General features: G+C 43.3%; 1 protein-coding gene across 1 annotated transcript in view; it reads left to right on the forward strand.

Annotated features, from left to right (window-relative positions):
• The window catches only part of LOC139758254 (calcium-activated chloride channel regulator 1-like), a 31,670-nt gene extending 21,112 nt beyond the window's left edge, over window positions 1–10,558 (forward strand). Inside the window, exons 16-19 of the mRNA XM_071679464.1 lie at window positions 456–591; window positions 1,751–1,893; window positions 3,298–3,441; window positions 8,524–10,558. Of these exons, the coding sequence (XP_071535565.1) occupies window positions 456–591; window positions 1,751–1,893; window positions 3,298–3,441; window positions 8,524–8,694 (594 nt within the window). The 3' untranslated portion in view covers window positions 8,695–10,558. The remainder of the gene's footprint in view (window positions 1–455; window positions 592–1,750; window positions 1,894–3,297; window positions 3,442–8,523) is intronic.
• The last annotated feature ends 3,154 nt before the right edge of the window (window positions 10,559–13,712 follow it).

Here is a 13,712-nt window from a genome sequence, read left to right on the forward strand (position 1 = left end):
ACCACCACCACCACCACCCACACTTACCGCCCACCACCACCTACACTTACCGCCCACCACCACCATCACCCACACTTACCACCCACACACCCCACCACCCACACTTACCTCCCACACTTACAAACTCACCACCCACACACCCTACACTTACCAACCCACCACCACCCACACTCCCAACCCACCACAACCCACCCTCACACCCCACCAACCACACTTACCAACCCACCACCACCACCTACACTTACCACCCACCACCACCCACACTTACCAACCACCACCACCACCACCCACACTTACCACCCACCACTGTCACGCACCTCGCCACCCCACACGAAATAACTCGTCGAACAGTGATGGACCCGTACTGACTCCCACCTCTCTCTCTCTCTCTCTCTCTCTCTCTCTCTCTCTCTCTCTCTCTCTCTCTCTCTCTCTCTCTCTCTCTCTCTCCCCAGGTCCACAACTTCCAGCCCGGGGACCAGCAGCCACCAGGTCGCGTGACTGACCTGAGCGTGTCGTACGTGGACCTGTACGAGTACTCCGTCTCCCTGACCTGGACCAGCCCTGGTGATGACCTGTACACCGGCACAGGTCAGTAGCAAGGTCGTCTCTGTGATGACCTGGGCTCACTCGATAGACAGCCTGTAACTGACTGACTCACTTGGTACAGACAGCCTGTAACCAGCTGACTCTTCCTGTACAGAAGGGATTTTGTAACCGTTTCAGACGGACTATGTGACAATACAGAGATATCGTGAAGGAACGACACATACGGTCGTACTTCATAGCTTTTGGCATATATATAATGACCCTTGATTACAGTGAGGGCCATAACGGTGTTGCCATCTTAAGATCCACACATTTTTCCCCCGTGCACTTCGAGGTGGTACCATAAGGGCGTAATGCCACAGGGGTTCCCGTGGGAGGAAGGCCTTTATTGCATGCTCTCCTACCATATTCCCTCCAAAAATGTAATTGGCTGTACTTTGTAGTAAGACAGCTGTATTTTGTCGGGTACAGACAGCATTTGGGTCATTCAGGACAAAGTCTGTATGGTTCAAATTGTGTCTGTATCTTCATGGATCATCAGACCTCGGGTCATATTGATGTTATCTTTGTTGTATTGTGCAGCTGTGGGTAATGGTTATCACTTAATGATGGTTCATATGTAGTAATTATATATATATATATATATATATATATATATATGTGTGTGTGTGTGTGTGTGTGTGCGTTGTGCATGTGTGTGTATATGTATGTGTGTGTGTATATATGTGTGTGTGTATGTGTGTATATATATATGTGTATATATGTGTGTGTGTATGTGTGTATATATATGTGTGTATATATGTGTGTGTATATGTGTGTATATATATGTGTGTGTGTGTGTGTGTGTGTGTGTGTGTGTGTGTGTGTGTGTGTGTGTGTGTGTGTATCCTGGTCCCTTTCTCCATTCCAGCCATACCTCTGTCTCATGACCACGTCTTCCACACCTCTCGTTCCATCCCATCGTTCCTCACCTTGACCGCGGCTGCCACTCTCCATCTCTCTCTCTCTCTCTCTCTCTCTCTCTCTCTCTCTCTCTCTCTCTCTCTCTCTCTCTCTCTCTCCTCTCTCACCGTCCGCCTCTCCCTCCCTCCCTCTCTTTCTCACCGTCCACCTCTCCCTCCCTCCCTCCCTCTCTCTCTCTCACCGTCCGCCTCTCCCTCCCTCTCTCTCTCACCGTCCGCCTCTCCCTCCCTTCACACAGCCAGCAGCTTGGAGCTCCGGTACCACGAGAGCCAAAGGATTAACCTCCACTTCCACAAGGGTCATGAGGTCACGGCCAGCCACCTGACCTCTGGTGACCTGACCCCGCGCCCCGCCGGCGAACCGCACAGCATCACACTGAAGGTGAGTCGAGTGGATTACCTACAACCCGGGGAAGGAGGGTGGGGGGAATTGTCGTCCGAAGTGAACACAGTAGCAGAGTAAGTCAGACTCCTTGTTTGGGGCTTTTGCATGTGACCTTCGTCAACAGGAGAGGCTTGTGGGGGGGAGGGGGTTTGGTGGGTTGGGTCTAGGGGGGTTTGGTTGGTGGGTCACTCGTTGGTGGGTTGGGTCTGGGGTGTTGGTGGGTCACTCGTTGGTGGGTTGGGTCTGGGGGGGGGTTTGGTTGGTGGGTCACTCGTTGGTGGGTTGGGTCTGGGGTGTTGGTGGGTCACTCGTTGGTGGGTTGGGTCGAGGGGAGTTTGGTTGGTGGGTCACTCGTTGGTGGGTTGGGTCTGGGGTGTTGGTGGGTCTTTCGTTGGTGGGTTGGGTCTGGGGGGGTTTGGTTGGTGGTTCACTCGTTATCAGTCCTTGCTATTTACCTACGGTCTTAGATGGCGAACCTCGCGGTGTCGACTCACGAGGGACGAACCTCCTCTTCTTCTTCCGTTTGGGATGGTTCATATTCACTGGTGTCGGCAGAAGCGGGAGGAGCTCACCTTGAATGTGTGTGGTGGTGGTGGTGCTTCACGTGCGATGGTTCATATTCACTGGGGTCGGCAGAAGCGGGAGGAGCTCACTTGAATGTGTGTGTTGGTGCTTCACTTCCGGCAGGGAAGTGAACTATGAGGCTGTTGGGTGTGGTGTGAGCGTTGGGCTCTGGTGTGAAAGTTTTAGTGACGTAACTCGATGAATACGGGGGATGAGAGTGAGTCAGTGAGTGAGTGAAATGAACTGCTTCAAACACAAGCTTCAGTCGTCAGTTCGAGAAGTTATGGTTGTCGTGGAGGAAGCAGGTTAGAACCTAGGGTTTGGGTGGATGCTTGTATACATATAGGCAGTGGATGAGTGGATGTGAAGGTTAGATATTTAATGTTAGTACCACTGGTGATGGCGTGACCACTGGATGCCAAAGCCGGGTTTTTTTAAAGTGGGTCGAGTACACACGGAAGCCCCAGTACAGAGGGCGGTAGTGGATCCGAGGTCTTGTGTAGATCGAACTTGTAAAATGAAGCTTCGTTCAGAGGGGTTCGTTGACTGTGAACTTCACCTGATGGGGGAAACTGGAGTTATGAAGCATGAAATGATTCGGTCAGGTGAGGAGGAGGAGGCTGCTTCGTTCAAAACGAATCACTAGACGTAAAAATCGATTATGATAGATACACAGGTAATCGAATTTGTATACCCCATGCCGATGGCAGTGGTGTGAAAGCCCATATGTTTCTTACATCTGTTATAAATTGAATAAAAGCACAAGTGTTGTTGGTGATAAATGAGCTGTAAACGAATCCGAGAATCCGGAGCTTCAGCTGTGTATCTCGCTGGCAGATCCACGGTGTGACGGTGGAGAGCCTGGAGGGCCGACCTGTCTTCTTCGGCCTCAGGGCGCTGGACGAGAAGGGCAACCAAGGGAACCTCTCCAACATCGCCACTGCCTTCTTCCCGCTCAAGAAGTACGCCAGGAACTTAAAGGTACGTCCTCCAGGAGCTTAAAGGTACCTCTTCCAGGAACTTAAAGGTACCTCTTCCAGGAACTTAAAGGTACGTCCTCCAGGAACTTAAAGGTACGTCCTCCAGGAGCTTAAAGGTACCTCTTCCAGGAACTTAAAGGTACGTCCTCCAGGAACTTAAAGGTACGTCCTCCAGGAGCTTAAAGGTACCTCTTCCAGGAACTTAAAGGAACGTCTTCCAGTAGAGTATAGGAACGTCTTCCAGGAGAGTAATGGAACGTCTTCCAGGAGAGTTAAGGAACGTCTTTCATTTTTTTCCGGACAGTTGAAACTCTTGAAAATACGGGTCACAGGTTGAGTGTAATTTATGGTTAATATTGACTTTAAACGTTGATTTAAAGTGATGAATATTGACTTTAAACGTTGATTTAAAGTGATTAATATTGACTTTAGATATTGATTTACTTTTAAAGTGATGAAGATTGACTTTTTAAACGTTGATTCACCTTTAAAGCGATGATTCAAGGATGGTGTATGTGGCAGTGTGGAGGTAAGTGATGATGGTTGATGCTACAGATGAATTAAGTCTTGTGTGGATATAGGAGAAGCGGTGTCCACACGATTTTAACGTTGGAATGTCCTCCAACCCACGAACACTAGGTGCGTGACTCACGAAACACGAAAGTGTAACTTTAATGTTAGAAAAAAGAGAGAGATTCACATAATAAATGAGTGTATATGTATATATATATATATATATATATATATATATATATATATATATATATATATATATATGTATATATATATCTTTCATACTATCCGCCATTTCCCGTGTTAGCGAGGTAGCGTTAAGAACAGAGGACTGGGCCTTTGAGGGAATATCCTCACCTGGCCCCCTTCTCTGTTCCTTCTTTTGGAAAATTAAAAAAAAAAAATAGAGAGGGGACTAAGAAATATAGTGGTGGGCTTCAGGAAGGACTGAAGTGGTGTTGGCTTGGTTCAGGAACTCTGAAGTTTTGATGAAAACTGAAAGGAACTTTGACGAATAATAGTTTTTTTCTCCTACCTTTTTATGACCGGCTGAAATGTCGATGGTTGTATAAAGACGACCTAATTATGTACTGAATGTTGACGTGGTAGAGAAGCCACACCAGCTCTCACCAACCATCCCCCCCCGTGTGTGTGTGTGTGTGTGTGTGTGTTGGGTCGGGAATCCAGAGGAAGTTTGCAGGAGTTATCACACACACACACACACACACAGACATATACATACATACATACAAAGACACACACACACACACACACACACAAGGGCACCGTGGTCTGGTGGTGATGGGGAGGGGGTGGAGGCACACATCATTCTTCCGTAGTTTCTATACTTAATCATTACATGAAAAGTGAACCTCATTTTCTCCCCTGAGTTCCTTACGGTATACGACCCTTGAGCACGACGGTATACGACCCTTGAGCACGACGGTATACGACCCTTGAGCACGACGGTATACGACCCTTGAGCACGACGGTATACGACCCTTGAGCACGACGGTATACGACCCTTGAGCACGACGGTATACGACCCTTGAGCACGACGATATACGACCCTTGAGCACGACGATATACGACCCTTGAGCACGACGATATACGACCCTTGAGCACGACGATATACGACCCTTGAGCACGACGATATACGACCCTTGAGCACGACGGTATACGACCCTTGAGCACGACGATATACGACCCTTGAGCACGACGGTATACGACCCTTGAGCACGACGGTATACGACCCTTGAGCACGACGATATACGACCCTTGAGCACGACGGTATACGACCCTTGAGCACGACGGTATACGACCCTTGAGCACGACGATATACGACCCTTGAGCACGACGATATACGACCCTTGAGCACGACGGTATACGACCCTTGAGCACGACGATATACGACCCTTGAGCACGACGGTATACGACCCTTGAGCACGACGATATACGACCCTTGAGCACGACGGTATACGACCCTTGAGCACGACGGTATACGACCCTTAGTGTGTCATGACCTTTGACCTGACCCATATGGCTTGGGTCAGAGGGCCCGGCCATCGTTCGCGAAGGTCGTCACAACGCGCTTGAAGACATACTTAATCCCGTTTTCTTTGACGGAAGAAAACCTGTGAGTCATGTTGATGGTAGAGGATTCGAAGCTCCGATCTGCCACATTCGAAGCTCCGATCTGCCACACCGAAGCATTGATCTCCATGTAGCAGAAGTTCACATTCATAAGTCATTATCGTATCTTAATTAATTAATTATTAATTATTTTTAGCTTGAAGGTATTCGACCTTAAGAATAATATATATTTCTCACAGTCGATGTCTGTGATGTGGTATTGTATTTGCGTCTTGTTCATGTAAACTTTGGAAATACAACACTTTGAGATTACGTTTAATGTTTCCAGATTATTTTAGTGTTTCGAAATTATCTTAGTTATGCTTTGAGATCATTTTCATAATGTTTCGAGATTATCTTAGTGTTTTGAGATTATTGTCTTAAATGTTTCGGTAAGATAATGTTTCCAGATTATCTTAATGTTTCGAGATTATTTTCTTAATGTATCAGTAAGATAATGTTTCCAGATTATCTTAATGTTTCGAGATTATTTTCTTAATGTATCAGTAAGATAATGTTTCCAGATTATCTTAATGTTTCGAGACCATCATAATGTTTCAGTAAGATAATCTTAATGTTTCGAGACTAACATAATGTTTCAGTAAGATAATGTTTCTAGATTATATTAATGTTTCCAGATTATCTTAGTGTTCCCTGATTATCGTCTTAATGTTTCCAGATTATTATCTTTTGTGTTTCGGAGTAATTTCCAAGATTACTACTAAAGTGTTGAGATTACCTTAGTGTTTCAATATTATCTTAGTCTTTCGATGTTATCTTAACATTCCATATTTTCTTAATGTTTGGAGAGTATCATAATGTTTCGATAACATCATAATGTCTCCATGGTATCTGTTTTTCGAAATTATATTAATGTTTTGATCCTATCTTCGTGGTTTTAGATTATATTAGTGCTTTTTGGATGGTCTCAATGATTTAATTCTACTGCTTCCAAGTATTTCTTAATATATGCCAGATATTTTGATGTTTCCAAATATTATTAAAATGTTTTGAGATTATTGTAGTTATATTTGAGATTATATTAGTGTTTCCAAATTATATTAATGTATCGAAACTTTTTCTTTTTAATTGTTTCGAAATGATTATAGTGTTTTCAAACCTTTTAAGTATGTGCTAATTATCTTAGTGTTTCGAAATTATTATAGTGTTTTCAAACCTTTTAAGTATGTGCCAATTATCTTGTGTTTCGAAATTATATTTGTTTCCCATATTTTTAGAGTATGTCTTAATTTTCTTAATATTTCCAGATTATTTTATTGTTTCGAAACTGTGTGATTATTTCTAATACTTTCTCAGTCTGTCCCAGGTTTTGTTTCTTACCAGATTACCTTAGTTTCGAAATTATATTAGTGTTTCAAATCCTATCTATTTTTGTCTTGATTGTCTTAGTGTTTGAAGATTATATTAGTATTTCCAGTTCCTTTCCAAGTATGTCCTGATTACCTAAGTGTATCCAGATTACTTAATTATTTTTCGAAACTAAATCTAAACTAAATCAGTATTTCCAGTCCTTTCTTAGTATGACCCATTATTTTAGTGTGTCCAAATTATCTTACTTTCTAAATTGTATGTTTCCAGACCTTTCTTAGTATGATCCAGTTATCTTAGTGTCTCCAGATTACCTTAGTTTCGAAATTATACTAGTGTTACCAGTCCTTTCTTTGTATGATCCAATTATCTTAGTGTTTCCAGATTACCATAGTTTCGAAATTCTGTCAGTATTTCAAATCCTTTTTATTAAGTTTGTTTGTGTTTAAAGATTACATTAATATTCTCATTCTTCCTCCCCGATTACCTTAGTGTTTCCAGATTACCTTAGTGTTCCCAGATTACCTTAGTGTTTCCAGATTACCTTAGTGTTCCCAGATTACCTTAGTGATCCCCGATTACCTTAGTGTTCCCAGATTACCTTAGTGTTCCCAGATTACCTTAGTGATCCCCGATTACCTTAGTGTTCCCAGATTACCTTAGTGTTCCCAGATTACCTTAGTGTTCCCAGATTACCTTAGTGTTCCCAGATTACCTTAGTGATCCCCGATTACCTTAGTGTTCCCAGATTACCTTAGTGTTTCCAGATTACATTAGTGTTCCCAGATTACCTTAGTGTTTCCAGATTACATTAGTGTCTCCAGATTACCTTAGTGTTTCCAGATTATATTAGTGTTCCCAGATTACCTTAGTGTTTCCAGATTACCTTAGTGTTCCCAGATTACCTTAGTGTTTCCAGATTACATTAGTGTCTCCAGATTACCTTGGTGTTCCCAGATTACCTTAGTGTTTCCAGATTACCTTAGTGTTCCCAGATTACCTTAGTGTTCCCAGATTACATTAGTGTTCCCAGATTACATTAGTGTTCCCAGATTACATTAGTGTTCCCAGATTACCTTAGTGTTCCCAGATTACCTTAGTGTTCCCAGATTACCTTAGTGTTCCCAGATTACATTAGTGTTCCCAGATTACATTAGTGTTCCCAGATTACATTAGTGTTCCCAGATTACCTTAGTGTTCCCAGATTACATTAGTGTTCCCAGATTACCTTAGTGTTCCCAGATTACATTAGTGTTCCCAGATTACATTAGTGTTCCCAGATTACCTTAGTGTTCCCAGATTACCTTAGTGTTCCCAGATTACCTTAGTGTTTCCAGATTACATTAGTGTCTCCAGATTACCTAATTGTTTCCAGTTTACCTTTGTGATTCCAGATTATCTTAGAGTTTCCAGAGTACCTTAGTGTTTCCAGATTACCTTAGTATTCCCAGATTATATTAGTGTTTCCAGATTACCTTAGTGTTTCGGAATTATATTACCATTTCTTTTGAAAAGCACACTGTTCACGCTCTGGGATGCTCCTCCTCCGGACACCCGCGGAATGTTGGGGGCGTTTTTTTAACCCTGCCTTCGTCTTGGCCTGCTGCAGGAGGAGCAGAAGATGGACGCCATCAGCGGCCTGGTGGTGCTGGTGTTGCTGGCCATCATCATCCTCCTGATCGTCGTCTTCATCGCCTCCGTCAAGTTCCTCCACGTCAGGAGGCACAGGAAGAGCCGGGAACAGCAGCTGGTCGACGGGGGACACAGGCTGTATTTGTAAGGGGCTCTTCCCTCCACCAACCCACCCACCAACCCCTCATATGGGTGGGACGTGGGGCTAGGGCTAGGGACGTGGGGCTAGGGCATGGGCAAGAAGACGTGGGGCTAGGGCATGGGCAAGACCGGGGGCTAGGGCTAGGGACGTGGGGCTAGGGCATGGGTAAGAAGACGTGGGGCTAGGGACTTTGGCCCGCAAGACGTGGGCTAGAAGACGTTTGGAAGGACGTGGGGCTAGGCGACTGTGGGCTAGGGCGTGGGCGAGAAGACGTGGGCTAGGGCATAAATGACATGGGCTAGGCGACAGTGGGCTAGGGCATGGGCAAGCAGACGTGGGCTAGGGCATGGGCAAGAAGACGTGGGCTAGGCGACAGTGGGGGTAGAGCATGGGCTAGAAGGCGTGGGCTAGGGACGTAGGATAGGGTATGGGCTGGAAGACATGGGTTAGTGACGTGGGCTAGGGTATGGGCTAGAAGACATGGGCTAGGGGGTATGGACTAGAACACATGGGCTAGGAGGTATGGGCTAGGGCCGTGTTACCCATGGGTCTGTATAGAGAGAGTACACTCACGACTGAAGGATAGATAAAGTGTAGCTGAGTGAGGTGGGGGATAGGAGGATAGATAAGTGTGTAGCTGAGTGAGGTGGGGGATAGGAGGATAGATAAGTGTGTAGCTGAGTGAGGTGGGGGATAGGAGGATAGATAAAGTGTAGCTGAGTGAGGTGGGGGATAGGAGGATAGATAAAGTGTAGCTGAGTGAGGTGGGGAAGGATAGCAGGAGAGTTTGGTCAAGTCCATTTTCTTTGTGGTGGATGACTTGGATGAGTTCTCCACGAGCAGGTGGGATGAACAGACACAGTGATTCTCTGGATGAACATATGGGTGAGTGGGTCTAGTCAGAGGTGAGAGAGAGAGAGAGGGCGGGGTTCGAACGAGAGACTCTTGTGTTCCAGACGTGTGGACAGAACCCGCTGGATTGTGTTGTGTATAGAAAACGGGGATCCTGGGAGGGGAGACTTAGCTGCTGAGATGATGTTTTTTAATTTAGAATAAAACTTTTGTGATGCTATTAGTGTTTGCGTCGTCCCACACCTTCGCAGTGGTGAAGAAGGGATAGTCTGGGAGTGTAAGGCTAGTGCTGGAGAAGATGTAGGTAATAGAAACCGGTGGTGAATAGGGAGAGTGAATGTGTATTACCAGCAAATACAGCTGATGATGTATATAGTTGTGTGTATCAAGCTTACAATACAGTGGATACATGAGGTATTTTACGACAGAAGTGAATGGAATTAGTCGCTTGTGAATGGCCTGATTACAGTCAGTACAACAGAATACATTCATTCATACATGGACTTCCAGATATAGACTTGAAAATACAGTCATTGTTAAGTGGACTTGAGAATACAGTCAGTGTTCAGTGAACGAGAGGATACAGTCATGATACAGTGTGTTCAGTGTGGACTTGAGGACACAGTCAAGTCTTCAGTGGACCTCATGATACAGTCAGAGTTCAAAGGAACTCCAGAATACAGTCAGTGATATACAGTATACAGTTAGATGTAATGACGTACCATGTACAGTCAGTGGCATACAGTTAGATGTAATGACGTACCATGTACAGTCAGTGGCATACAGTTAGATGTAATGACGTACCATGTACAGTCAGTGGCATACAGGTAGATGTAATGACGTGCCATGTACAGTCAGTGATATACAGTTAAATGTAATGACGTACCATGTACAGTCAGTGATATAAGAGCTTCAGTGTACAGTCAGGTATGTACTAAACTGGTTGATAAAACTGTGTTAAGTCTGTAGTGCTACACCAAGTAAGATATGGGAATAAAGATTTCTTTTTCTTAATTAATGTTCCATCTTTCTTTTTGTGACGATTTAACTTTCCTGTGGTGATGTGTGGCATATTATGTTTCCTGGCCTGGATTAGCATGGTATTAGATCAGGATTCATATATATATATATATATATATATATATATATATATATATATATATATATATATATATATATATATATATATATATATATATAGTGTGTGTGTTTGTGTGTGTTAGTGTGTATGTATATTAGTGTGTGTGTGTTAGTGTGTATGTATGTTAGTGTGTGTGTGTGTGTGTGTGTATGTGTATGTTTTCAGCCATGGCAATTGCCTTAATCACATATGAGATATGTAAATAGAGCCATTTGTAATCAACGTATGTTTACAAGACTTTGTAAAGGTATGTGAAGGGAGTTATGGTTGTGTCCGGGGTTCCAGTACTGAGTGGGGTCAGGTAGGAAGACACCACTGTATTCTACCACTGTGGACCAAGGTGGGTGTTGTCCTGGTCTGTTTATCTACTTATCTATTTATCGTCTGATTTACCTTAATGTAATACATTACAGTTATCTTTGAAGTATAGATATACGTGTGTGTGTGATTAGTATTGTCTTATGAAGGGGGAGTTGTTACACATGTGTTGATATGTTTCTTTAACCCTGTATATGTATATATATATATATATATATATATATATATATATATATATATATATATATATATATATGTATATATTGGAAAGGATCACGATTTTGCGCGTGATCAAGATATTCCTATGAGTCCACGGGGAAAAGGAAACACGAAAAGTTCCCAGGTGCACTTTCGTGTAATAATCACATCATCAGGGGAGACACAAGAGAGAAATATAACAGTCAGTTGATATACATCGAAGAGACGAAGCTAGGACTCCATTTGGTAAACATGTGATTGTCCAAAACATACAACGAGTGTTTTGGACGATCACATGTTTACCAAATAGCGTCCTAGCTTCGTCTCTTCGATGTATATCAACTGACTGTTATATTTCTCTCTTGTGTCTCTCCTGATGATGTGATTATTACACGAAAGTGCACTTGGGAACTTTTCGTGTTTCCTTTTCCCCGTGGACTCATAGGAATATCTTGATCACGCGCAAAATTGTGATCCTTTCCAATATATATATATATATATATATATATATATATATATATATATATATATATATATATATGTTATTATTATTAATCGTATGTATAGACACATATACATAGAATTTTCCATTAATCATTGTCAATTTGTTTTATTTTTGTGTTGAACTAAACCACAATTTTAGGGGTTGTTTACGATGGTTTTTGGAGTTGTTTGGGTATGTCTGTTGCAGCGCTCGAGCACGACTGTACGCCCCTTGAATACGACGATACGACCCTTGAATACGACGGTACGACCCTTGAGCACGATGGTACGACCCTTGAATACGACGGTACGACGACCCATGAGCCCGACAGTACGACCCTTGAGCACGACGGTACGACCCTTGAGCACGACGGCACGACTCTTGAGGCCGACGATACGACCCTTGAGCACGACGGTACGACCCTTGGGTATGATGGCTTGTGCCTCCTTTGTGTGTCAGGTCAAAAGGCGCAAGCCATCGTACCCAAGAGTCGTACCGTCGTGCTCAAAGGTCGTATTGAAGTGTCGTACCATCGTGACCAAGGGTCGTACCGTCGTATTGAAGTGTCGTACCATCGTGACCAACGGTCGTACCGTCGTACTCTAAGGGTCGTACCTTCGTATTGAAGTGTCGTATGGTCGTACTCAAGGGTAGTACCGTCGTATTGCAGTGTCGTACCGTCGTACTCTAAGTGTCGTACTGAAGTGTCGTATCGTCGTACTCTAAGGGTCGTACTGGTGTCGTACCTTCGTACTCAAGGGTCGTACCGTCGTACTGAAGTGTCGTACCGTCGTACTCAAGGGTCGTACCATCGTATTGCAAGATAATGTGAACTGTTTGTGTTCGTCTCATTATATATACACACATATATACACTGACATACGAGAGTAAATATACATTATGAGGATAGGATAAATCATACACGTTTGCTGACCACAAAATTTACCATAGATTTATTAATACATCATACATCCAGCTTCATGACATAGCTATCCAGCCTCTCTTGGTAATGTATGATACTGTAGTGTATAGATTTCAGGGTAGTGTCTAACTGTATCTTACTGTAACGTGTTGCTTAGTCGTTTTCTGAAGTTAATATACATAAAAGAATACATGAATGATCGTAGAATTAAGTGTAGCGTAATGGTATATGTATAAATGTATGCTTGATGTATATACCTGTCTCTTGTATATGTATAAATGTATACTTGATGTATATAGCTGTCTCTCGTAACTGAATACAAAATACAGAATGGATACATAACCTTGTGAGTGATAGGGAAGTTGAAATGATTACAGTTTCACATAATTTAATAAGCGACTCAGGGCCATAATAATGGTTATAGCTGGAATAAATAAACTGGCGCTTGTGATATATATTAAACTGCTCCTTTAGACTCCAGCCATAATTTAAGTCTTCGAATTATCATTTCCTTAATTGATGGTAGAACAAGATTGCCATCCTAGGCGAACGACTTCGCGGAATCGATAATTTTTTTATGATAATTGGTCAGGTCTCGTTAACTGAATTCATTTATGATATCGTGTGTTTTATCCCATCAGTTTCGCGAGCCACTTCCTTTATTGGTTAGGGGAAAATTTAATCCAGTGGTATTTATCAACATGTGTGATAAATGGGTAATTACTTCATTAATGTGATAAATGTGGAATTACATTTAAACCCTGATACATGTGGGATTATGCCAACAGACTTAATAACGTGAGATGCAGACGATAATGAAGGCAAAGTTGAATCGTAAATACGATAAATGAGCCAGATAAATTGGCGGTACGATCCTCGACCAGACCGTGGCTCCGACCAGACCATGGCTCCGACCAGACCATGGCTCCGACCAACCCATTGAACCGACCAGTCCATGGTTCCGACTTACCCATTTAACCGACCAGTTCATGTTTCCCACCAGTTGATGGTTCCGACCAGTTCATGGCTCCGACTTACCCATTGAACCGACCAGTCCATGGCTCCGACCAGCCCATTGAACCAACCAGTCCATGGTTCCGACCAACCCA

Source organism: Panulirus ornatus, chromosome 30 (genome assembly GCF_036320965.1).
Source record: "Panulirus ornatus isolate Po-2019 chromosome 30, ASM3632096v1, whole genome shotgun sequence".
NCBI lineage: Eukaryota > Metazoa > Arthropoda > Malacostraca > Decapoda > Palinuridae > Panulirus > Panulirus ornatus.